At 37.3% G+C, this 11,998-nt stretch overlaps 1 protein-coding gene across 1 annotated transcript in view; it reads left to right on the forward strand.

The window, feature by feature from the left end:
- PIKFYVE (phosphoinositide kinase, FYVE-type zinc finger containing) overlaps positions 1 to 11,998 on the forward strand; it is a gene marked incomplete in the record, with an annotated part of 104,409 nt that overhangs the window by 23,411 nt on the left and 69,000 nt on the right. Inside the window, 5 exon segments of the mRNA XM_014586186.2 lie at positions 1,009 to 1,147; positions 2,959 to 3,116; positions 5,241 to 5,352; positions 6,458 to 6,605; positions 7,128 to 7,295. Coding sequence (XP_014441672.1) covers positions 1,009 to 1,147; positions 2,959 to 3,116; positions 5,241 to 5,352; positions 6,458 to 6,605; positions 7,128 to 7,295 — 725 coding nt within the window.

Below are 11,998 nucleotides of genomic sequence, written 5' to 3' on the forward strand. Positions count from 1 at the left end.
CTCACCAGAGAGAGACACAGAAAGAGAGAAAGAATGTGAGAAAGCAATCTGCCAGGTCTGGGACTCGAATTGTGGTTGACGATGTGGGAGTCCAGCACCTTAACCACCATGGCTCCTGCTGGCCTGTCACTAACTTTTTTACTGATGAAATCAACATATGATAATAATTGATGACAATATTTTAAGTATAGGTCTATTGATAGAAAAATGGAATTCTATTTTGGAACATAACATTTCATTTAGTTGGAGTTAAAAATTAGTGTTCCCTGTCATTATATTGATTGATTACAGATATTCAACCATCAAAACCATTCTTGGCCCAGCCATGGTAGCACACATTGGTAGATACTGCTTCTTGAGAGTCTGATGCCACATGGGAGGCTCAGGTTTGATTCCTGGACCACCTTTAAAGTTGTACATGACAGTACATACTAGTAGCTCCAGTGATTTGGGAGGCTGAGGCAGGACGATTGTAATATAGCAAGACCCTGCCCTGCTCCTCCCCCCAAAACACCCCCAATATTTTTAGTGCATGGGCTTTATGAAAACAGGAGGCAGGCTGACTTTAGTCTGTGGGTCAGCTTTCCAATCCTGATCTGCAAGATTATTTCTGCATATACGTTTCTTTTTTTGGTATTTGTCAATTAAGAAAAAATCACTACTATTGATTTGCAGAATTTTACCAAGAAGAGCTTGGTAAAATTTCATTTAAAATACTGCTGAACTGTGTAGTTGTCTTTCTGTAATCTTTTCGTAATCACTGTCTTTTAAACTTATTTCCAAATAATTTTGGACTCACAGAGTTATAAATACAGTATACTGAGCTCTTACTTATCCTTTCTCCAGCTTCCCCCTAATGATAACATCATAAATATTTACCATAAGTACTTTTAGAAGTACTCTTAACATTGGCAAGTAAACATTTATTTAAAAATTAATTTTTTCTGTAATTCTGTTTGTGGATGAAGAATATACAACTGTAATTTCACTTTTTGTTTTTATTTACAGATCAGCCAGCATTACTAACCTGTCATTAGATCGATCTGGTTCTCCTATGGTACCTTCATATGAGACATCCGTCAGTCCCCAGGCTAACCGAACATATGTAAGGACAGAGACCACTGAGGATGAACGCAAAATTCTTCTGGTACATTGCTACTTTTGAGTATAAGGAATGTCTCTTGCCTCACTGATTCTTTTCTTTAAAAAAATGTAAAATGAGAGACCAGCAGATGGCATAATGGTTACATCGCTGGACTCCCACACAGTCGACCACGGTTTGAGTCCCGGACCCGGTGACTTAAAACTCATGCCAGGCGCATTTGTATGCATGCCCAAAATCTTGAGAGCAGAATGTCTCTCTGGTGAGTGCACATGCCCTATAGCAAAAATCTCTCAAAAAAGAAAAAACAAAATAGTTTGCATATTAATTAACAAGAATAATTAGCTCAAGTTTTTAGGCTTATCTGAGACATTGGTCAAGTATTCTGTACTCCTTGCATTAATATTTTTTTTACCCCGTTTATTTGGCAAGATCAGTATTCTGTGGCCAACATAAGAGAGCTTAATATTTACTTAAATCCCAGTGTGCTGTTTCAACTTTGAAATATATTTCTTATACATATGGAACATTTTTTAGACATTTAATACTATGTATTTATAGGACTTACTTAGTTGTTTATTGAATTTATGTGTAAAATAGTGTGTTCAGTCCTAAGAGTGACTCAGAGATTTGGAGATATGACTTCTGTCCTCAAGCTTACAATTGAAGAGGTAGAAATGAGGTAAAATAAAAATGTCCTTAGTAACAAAATAAGTAATACTTTAATAATAATAGCATGTCTGGAAGTAGCAGTTAGCTTAATGACTATGTCTCTAGACTCCCATGTAGTCGACCACAGTTCAAGTCCTGGACCCGGTGGCTAAAACTCACGCTGGGTACGTGTGCATGCGTGCCCAAGATCCCTAGAGGAGAATGGAGGAGAAGGGATTGCGCTGTGGCCATACCCCAGGGCGTGATTTCTTGCTTTCTGTCTCTCTGTCGCTTTCTATCTTTCTGATGAGCACACACGCCTTATAGCAAAAACCTATTAAAAAAAAATAGCATGTCAATAGAATAATATTACTATATGTCATAAGAATTTGGAAAATTTAAAGAATATTACTAGTGAGGGAGGCAGGTAAGGCTTTAAACCAAAGTATTCGAACTAGACTGATGTATGGATGCATTTAGATAGGCAGTGAAGAAAGTGAATCTTATTTAAAGAAAGGTATAGAGGTGAGAGTAAGAATGGCATTTTCCAATGAGTAAAATAGACTTATTATTTGAGAAAGAGAAAAAGCTTTAAGTTGGAGTCTTTGAGCAATGGGCATGGAAAGTTATTTGGTACTACTTGATAGAAGGTAGTCCTTAGAAGTTCTGATTTTGAGCCTGTTGTTGGTGAGCATGTTATAATTTTTTTTAAAGAATTATTTTATTTAATTTTATTTATTTTATTTTAATTTTTTGAGTAACCTGTCATTCACCGAAGGTCTTCCTTTAGGAAAATGTACCTGGTAGTCGGATATAGGTAAGAATGGTGAGAATCTAGTGGAGTGAAGTCTATGAAGAGTGGTTTCCTTAGCTTAGTGTGATTGAATGTTGCCTCCTCCTACCTTGCTCATCTCCAAAGAAGAGTAAATCTTACATTTAAATAATTAAGAGACTGATAATATGTGCCATTGGCTGAAAAATAGAAGTATTAAGGATAGTTGGTCTTCAAAAGAAAAGGTTACATTTAGAAGTAATTGAGAGTTCATGCTGCCCCCATGTGTGTGTCATTTGTCTTAAGTTGTCTAAGTCTCTTTGGAAATCCAAATAGAATTTCCTTCTGTGACTCTAAAAAGGACAAAAAAGCCTCTGAAGAGGTTTACAGTATCCTTCTCAGGAGGATTTACTTGCTCTTACTGTCATTGCAGGACAGTGTTCAGTTAAAGGACCTATGGAAAAAAATCTGCCATCACAGTAGTGGAATGGAGTTTCAGGATCACCGCTACTGGCTGAGAACACATCCCAACTGCATTGTGGGAAAGGAACTAGTCAACTGGCTGATCCGAAATGGACACATTGCTACAAGGTACTGTGATCTTTAAGAAAGAGGCTTTAATAATTTATTATTATTATTTTTTTTTAATGAGAACACACATTTGAAACTACAAAGGGTAATGTATTTTTCTGAGTTAGGTTTATTTTCGGCTGGTACTTCCTACCACCTGAGTTTTAATCAGTTGAGAATAGATACAAGGAACCAAATGGGGCCACAGTTTACCTTATTAAAAGCAGAAATGTGCAATAATTTCTAAAACACAGGACTCTACTAAAATGGGATTGAAGAATATGGCAAGAGTCTAGATCCAAAGAATTGTCGTGCTATTCTCCAATCTAGAAATTGCAACCTGTGTTAAGAATTGGGTCCATAAGCCATGTCTGGGGGAATTCTAGCTTGCATCACAAATCATTTGTATAATAATAAAGAGTAACAGACAGATCTTGTTGCTTTTCAAGTTAACATCCCCTAGCTTTGGGGCCAGCAGGTGGCATGATGGTTAAGACTCTGACTCCCACATGGCTGACCATGGCTTGGGTCCCGGACCTGGCAGTTTGCTTTCTCACTTTCCTTTTCTCTCTGGTCAAAATAAAAGGTAAATAATAAGAAATGAAATGAAGTAAATACTTCTTAAAAAAAAAAATCCCCTAGCTTTTACTATTTACTCAGATTAGCTGCTACTTTGACCATGGAAAGAAAAAAGAAAGATAACAAGTGGAGAGGGACCAGCAGTTGGCGTAATGGCTATGTTGCTGGAGTCCCATGTAGTCAACTGCGGTTCGAGTCCCAGTGGCTTAAACTCTTGCTGGGAACGTGTGTGTGCATGCCCAAGATGGAGAATGGAGGATCAGCGATTGCGGCATAGCCATCCACCCTGGAGGTTGATTTCTCACTTTCTATCTCTCTCTGTCTTCATGGCGAGTGCACACGCTGTATAGCAAAAACCTCTCTTAAAAACAAAACAAAACAAAACAAAACAAAAAAACCAACAAAAAACAAAACAAGTGGAGAGAGAGATAGCTTGCTTACTTGTATATATGCCAGAGGCCCCAGAGACACAGAGAGAGGGGAAAAACTCCTCATAAGGAACAGTCACATCACAGTTCTTCCTCCTCAATCTTTTCCTCCTTTTGGGACTTTGGGCACACACAGACATGTTTCCCAGTGTGATTTCAAGCTGCTGGGTCCAGTACTTGAGCCATCGTCAACCATGTGGAAATCCAGTGCCTTAACCACCACACCACCTGCTGGCCCTAGAAAGAGATAGCTTTAAGAAGTAAAGCCCTGGGCTCCAATTTTGGCTATATCTCTTTTTAGCTTTGTACTTTTAGTCAGGTTATTCAATCTCTTTGAGACTTGGACTCTCATTTCCAACAGGAGTAAATGATACGGTCCTGTGAATAAGTTGTGGGGATGAATTGAAATAATATTGACTAAGGCCTGCAGGTGGCTGACTGTGCTCACATGGCTGACTATGTGGTTCAAGACTCAGGCTCTGTGGCTTGAAAAACACACCAGACATGTGTGTGTGTTCCTAAAATCCCAAAAGGAGAAATAAAAGAGATGGGATTATGATGTGGTCAGTAGCCTGGGAGGTGCTTTCTTACTTCTGTCTCTTTTCAGTAAGTCCACATGTCCTATAGCAAATTTTATTTTTTTTTTAAAGAAAGGAAATCATATTGACTAAAGTGCTTTATAAATTATGAACTGCCATATACTGCAATGTGTTAGTGTCTATTCTATGCCTAAAATTGTATGTATGTATGTATGTGTATATATATATATACACATACATACATTTATACTTGTTATATTTGATATAGTTTTCTCACCAAGACTGTAAACATGAGGGTGGGAGCCATGTTAGTCTCAACAATTTTCCTCATATGTGCGTACATTGAGTACTCAGTAAATGCCTGCTGAAATTGGAAATGCGTTTTTTAGAACTGCCTTACCAGTGGTTCTTATTTATTATGATACTTCAAAGAATCTCATTTGCTGTAAGTTTCTCTTGTTTTATCTCTTCCCTATCCAAGGACCATTTAAAACTCTAACTCTCATTAGAGTTAAAAAAAAAGATTAAGGTTGTGTTTTACACCTTTATAATTATTCTGACTGACTTTTAAAACTTCATTTTCATTGGTGTGGATTCAGGGCACAAGCAATAGCCATTGGACAAGCAATGGTTGATGGACGTTGGTTGGATTGTGTTAGTCATCATGACCAGCTTTTCAGGGATGAGTATGCACTGTACAGACCACTGCAGGTAATTTTCAGTGTTTGCTGTTAATGAGAATACAATAAGCTTGTTTTGAAGTCTTTCTATATCCATGGGAATAAACATTTGTTGAATTACCCAAAGATACTTTTTTTTAAGAATTATTTTATTTAATTTTTAATATTTTTCATCAGTATTACTATTATTTTTTAATTTGACCAGACAGAGACAGAGACAGACAGAAAGAGAGAGAAGGAAACTGAGAAAGCAAGATGCCAGGTCTGGGAATTGAACCACGGTCAGTCATTTGGGAGTCCAGTGCACTTAACTACCACGTCACCTGCTGGTCCCCCAAGGATACTTTTTTCTAACATGTTTTCCCTACTTTTTGGGGAAAGCTAAAATATTTTTTACTTTGTAGGTAGCAGTGATAAAGAGCATTCAAATGAAATACTTTACTCAATGAATGTGACTTTTCTTAAACCTGCCTTTGTGGTATTTTAGTTACTTGTTATTTAACTTAAATACTTTTTAGTTTTTACTGTGTTAGAACAAAGGCATATATGTAATAAAGTGACTAAAAATGTATGTTACTGACTAAACTAGATTTCGATTTTTTAGCACTTTTAAATTGTATACTAATAGTAAAATAATGAATATTCTTATTTTATTTTAGAGAAGTGGGATTATTTAAACATAGAACTTTTAAAGAAAGAAATACTTTCACTTTTAGTTCATGTAATTGTGTACATGTGTACAATATTTAGTAACACATTCATGCATTGAAATTGGCAGCTCAGTGATTAGAAAGACAAATAACCCTAAAGACACAGTATGGTATGATTTGTTAAAAGTTGTTTTCCAGGATGTATTCTAGAGTTGGGTTAGAATAAATTCTAGGTTATCTTCACTCTCAGGACTAAAGGATGAAATGAGACACTGTGAAGTCTGCACCAAAGAAATATTCTAGCTAGTGATAATTGGTATGATGTTAGTTTAATAACTTAGTTTTTGGTAATTTGTTTATTTTTGTATAGATTTATTCAGTCGTTAGAGTTGTAGAAATTTTGGCTGCAGTAAATGCGTTGTATGATACCCTGAACATTGTTGCCACTGAGGTCAGTTGCCTGGGATCCTGTTTTGATTCTTTTAGAGTACAGAATTTTCTGAGACGCCTTCTCCGGACAGTGACTCCGTGAACTCTGTGGAAGGACACTCTGAGCCATCCTGGTTTAAAGACATAAAGTTTGATGACAGTGACACAGAACAGATAGCTGAAGAAGGTGACGATAATTTGGCTAGTGAGTTGAAATTTTTAACGTATATGTTTTATGGATCATTATTGTGTATATGTGACGAAATGAGTGCCTTGTTTATTTGAAACACTTCTGTACAATTTATGGCTCCAATGAAATGTAAACATCTGAGAGCAATCCTTACCTTAGATACAGTATTTTCTGAAAAAATCAACTTGTTAGGCCACTGACATTTTTAGAATTTATTATAGTCTTTAGTTTGCAGCAGCTTAAAAATAACTCTGAGCTAATATCGCAGCAGACAACTTTCTCACCTTTCACTATGATATCAGACTTTCTCTCTGCAGAACCTCCAATTTATTTCTTTTTAAAATTGATTTTATATTTAACTTGTCCAAATTTTATTACATCAACACAGGAGTATATGAAAATACTGTATCCATTTTGGTATTGCACATTGGGCTTGTGTATTAAAAACCATTTTTCTCCTTTCCTCCAAAACCCTGATAAAACCCATTTTTACTCCCCTCCTCTCCCTATATTTCTTTCCCCTCCCAACACTAAAAGATTCTGCCAGTCCTAGCAAGCGCACATCAGTCAGCAGTTTCCAGTCCACAGTGGACAGTGACTCAGCCGCTTCCATCAGCCTGAACGTGGAGCTGGACAACGTGAACTTCCATATCAAGAAGCCCTCCAAGTACCCACATGTGCCCCCTCACCCTGCTGACCAAAAAGGTAGGAGGTAGTCACCATCCGGAATCCACACACAGGCTGGAGAGTTGGGCCATAGGATCTCAAGCCTGTCCTTCTGGCTTCCTCTGTCCCTTACGGCTGAGGGGATTTGGTATGGGTTTTGTTCTCCCCTTTCTCATTTCCCACACCCCTTCTCCACACCTTTTTTAGTTGATTCCTTTTATTTCTCGTTTTTGCCCTCAGTACCACCATGCCCAGTTTAAAGCTTGTCGTCTTTAAAAGGAACCACGTCTGACTGCTCTTCCCATAATGTGCAACTTCCAAGGTGGCAGTTCTTTGCATTTGTAACATGGATGTTCTGCTCTATTCTTTTCTCTTTCTTCATTTAACATTTTAAAGCCTATTCACCTATGCTGTTACCCAATAACGTGATATTTTACTAAACCTGCTGAGATGCTTGGACTAGTTTTGGGGAAAACCATTCACGTATTCTAAAACAAATTTCTACTGTAATTTTAAAATGCTTATTATGTGTTTGCTATATTTATAAAAAATTTATTTTCTAATTCAAAAGGATTTCATTATTTTAGCTATTTTTGTGATGCTTTAGTCTACTGACTCAAAAATAAAAATGGCCATATTCAAAAGATATTTGGTGTAGAAGTAAAAATAAGGGAAACCTTTACTAAAATGTAACATAGCGGAAATGCCTTTTTGAAAAGTGGATGACGAGGTTTCTCTACTGAATGTAGTAGTTAAAAGCCAGTTTAAACTATAGCCCTACCGTGACTTTGTGGAAAAGTAGGTAAATAAAAATATTTGAGTAAATAATTATGGGATTTCAATATGTCATAATAACTGAAAAATTATTATTATAAAAATAAAACATCGGGGACAGCAGGTGTTGTGGTGGTTAAGGTGCTGGACTCCCACATGGCCTGCTATAGTTCAAATCTCAGTTCCAGACCTGGTAGCTTGAAAATCACTCCAGGCACATGTGGGTATCCCCAAAATTCTGAGAGGAGAATGAGGAGAAGGGATTTCAGTGTGGCCATCCTCCCTGGAGCATGATTTCTCACTTTCCTTTTCTCTGCCTCTCTTTCTCCAGTGAGTGTGTATGCACTATGACAGAAACAAAACAAACAAACAAAAAAACAAAAAAACTTACTCCATGATCTCACCTGGAGATTGAACTTTAATTTTCTAAAGTTGAATTGTCTCCTTAGTTAGATCTGAAATTCTTGCCAAATTTTTTGGTACTCTCTATTTTGAACCTAAAGATATGACCAGAAAAGAAAAGCCTTTAAACCTGAATATCTATACTAAAATAATTTGAAAAAATTGCATTTCTACATCAAATTTTTCTTGATTATGAGTATTAACCATTATCAAGATGTGGTAAAATGGCATTTGATAGTTAAAGTAATACATGTTAAAGTTTATCTTATTTAAAAATAAATTTAGAAAGGGTATTGGAAAGGAGGTGATTTGAGTAGCATCAAACATGAGTGAGATGCACATCTTTGTGGAATCCTTTAAACAGATAATGGAAAAATTACAAGAGCGCATGGGTGAGTATGAAAGGACAGTGAAGCAGGTGTGACATGTGAGAATTATTGTAGACGGCGGTCACAAGGGGAGTATTATGATGCCATTGAATGTGAATTTAGGTGTGTGGGTCAGAGTTAGGATAGATCATGACAGAGAACATCTAGTCTCTGAACATGTGTTGCTAGTTGCATTTTGTGAAAAGCAGAGTGTGGAAAACACTTTTGACTTGCTGATAGACTTTCCATGTTTTTTTAAAAGTTAAGGAACATTTGAAAATTCTTAAAGGAACCTGTCATCATAGAATTTATAATAACAAAATTTTGAAAATTTTAAAGGAAGTGACCTATCATAGAATTCATAATAATCCAAATGGACTGCTGAGCACAGTCAGACTTTAGAAAACCCAACTTAAGCATGAGTAGAGAGGAATGGAACTGGAAGTTCCAAGAGTGACATTTTTAGAGTACGACTTCACAGGAAAGTAGAAGGGTTCCCCCTTCACCTGCTGTTGAAATATCATGACCCATCTGGAGCCCCTCTGGTCTCCAACCTTTAAAAAGATGATCTACAAAGGTTGTGAGTTGTGGCTCTCATACGAGGATGAATCTGAAAGAGGGACCAGCACTTACAAGAAAAACAAGTCCAGGTTGCACTGGAGATCAGAGAAAATGCCAAGGATATCTGAGCAAAGATTTAAGCTGCCATAGAAAAAAATTGGTTATTTGGGAAAATTGTGTAACATTATTGATTGATGACTGAAAGATTTTTTTTTCCCTCTGTCAAGATTAATCTTATCAGGAAAGAACACATGGTTAAGAGGACTGTGAAGTTAAGGATAATGAATAGAAATGCTGATTGTTTTAAATAAGTCTGTTGCTAGGTTTGGCAAGCTATTAATGTATTGCCAGAGTTTTGAAAGATTTAGGGTTTGTGAATATAAAGCCAGAGTTTGTAGTCTTTTATTGAAAATTATTTATTTAATTTTTGTTCATTATTATTATCATTTTAATTTGACCAGGGAGAGAGAAAGAGAGAGAGAGAGAGAGGAGGTTAGAAAGCAAGCCACCAGGTCGGGGATTTGAACTGGGATTGGCCATATGGGAGTCCACTGCCCCAACCACCATGCTACCTGTTGGCCCCTTGTTATCTTTTAAAAAATTTGTTTTGGCAGAGGACATGTGTGCTTGCTGGAGAGAGACAGAGAGAGAGAGAGAGAGAGCGAGCGAGCGCACTCCCCCCATGGGAGATGGTCACATTGCAATCACATCTCCATTTCTCCTTTTATGATGCTTGGCGTACATATAAACATGCCTCATGTGTTACTCAAGCTTTGCAGTCCATAACTGTGCAGTAAGCCATGTGGGATCCAGCTACCTTCACCACCATGCCACTGACTGGCCTAGTTTATTACTTTGAAGAATTGTGAGCAGTACGCATCTAGGTGGCAGATGCATTAAACCTTTTTTGAAGGATGGGGTCATATTTTTCATAGCCAGAGGGCTCACATGCTTGCCAGAGAGAGAGAAGGACAGGGAGAGGGAGAGAGAGAAAGCACCCTTCAGTGGGGGTGTAGTCATGGTGCAATCCCATTTCTTGCATTTTTCCATCCCATCACGATTTTGGGCACACAGTGCACGCATGCCCATTGTGCTTTTCAAGTCACCAGGACTGGATTTGAATTGTTGTCAGTTGTGTGGGATCTGACTTTCTATGCATTTTGCTTAACCACTGTGTCCTAAAAGATTAGATCTTGATGTGACATTAGAATTTGGCAAAATTGTAGAAAAGTTTGATGAACAGGATTTATATGGTATTTAGAAAAGGGATTGGAAGTAACTGGACATTGGCATTGGTTACTCCAAACAACTCCATTTCCATCTATGGTGACTTGAGATTGTTAGAGCAGTAATATGAGAGTTACTGTCTTTGATGTTAATACGGTATTTGATAGTCTCTCAGGTAGTAGCTTTGCAGACAAAGAGGACAATTTTACACTTGCAGTATGTTTGAGAGGTAAAGACAGTGGTCATATTTATTGATTAAAAACAGGCTTGGGACCAGCAGATGACATAACATAAGGGTTATGTCGCTGGATTCCCACATGGCTGACTATGATTCAAGTCTTGGACCCAGTGGCTCGAAATTTATGCCAGGTGCATGTGCATGCATGCCCAAGATCCTGAGAGGAGAATGGAGGAGAAGGGAGTGCAGTGTGGCCATCCACCTTGTGGGTAATTTCTCGCTTTTTGTCCTTGTGTCTCTGTCTCTCTCCAGCAAGTGCATGCACCCTATAGCAAAATATGTTAAAAAAATTTTAAAAACCCACAGACTCTAGAGTCTCTGTGAGTTTTTTTTTAATAAACTGACAAATACCAATTATATATATTTATGGGGTACAAAGTGACTGATGTTATGTTTATAATAGGAACTGGTATTATCAAGCTAATCAACCAATCTGTCACCTCAAATACTTATTTTTTATTATGAAAATTTTCGTAATTTACTCTTAAGAATTTTGAAATATACAGTACAGTATTATTAGTTGTAATCATCATCCTGAGCTCCAGAGCTTAGAAATGTGTTCATCCTGTCTAACTGAAACTTTGTATCCTTTGACCAACATCTCCTCATTCCCTCTACATCTCAGCCTCTGGTAACCACTGTTCTATAGAATATGAGGTATTTTGGTTTGGTTTGGTTTATTATAATTTGTTCTAGGGTGTATGAACTCACCAGAGAAAGGACTAATGACCTACAGAGAGAGAGTGAGAAGGCACCCCCCCAGGGGAATGGCTACACTCTAATCCCGTCTTCTCAGGATTTGGGATACACTGCCAATGTGTCCAAGTCCAGGGCTTGAAATGGTCAGTGGATCATATGGGATCCAATCGCCCCAACCGCCATACCACCAGCTGTTCCTTGTATGAGGCTTTTTATATGAAAATGCTGAGTGTGGGGTATTTGGTGCATGTAAGAGCTCAATAATGCCACTGTTAATATCAACACATGGGTTTGTAGCCTGTTTTAATGGTTGTGTAAGCTTTTGAAAAGATAATTAATAATTTGATGTCAATATGAAAGGTATGCAACTAAATTATGCTCTCAGGCTTTGTCTACATTCAATGTTCCAATACTTTTTTGTCCAGCACTTTTTATGTTTTTCAGCTACACAAATCATTAAAATCTGGAAAGAG

This window comes from Tupaia chinensis, unplaced genomic scaffold (genome assembly GCF_000334495.1).
Source record: "Tupaia chinensis unplaced genomic scaffold, TupChi_1.0 Scaffold000018_1, whole genome shotgun sequence".
Taxonomy (NCBI): Eukaryota; Metazoa; Chordata; class Mammalia; order Scandentia; family Tupaiidae; genus Tupaia; species Tupaia belangeri.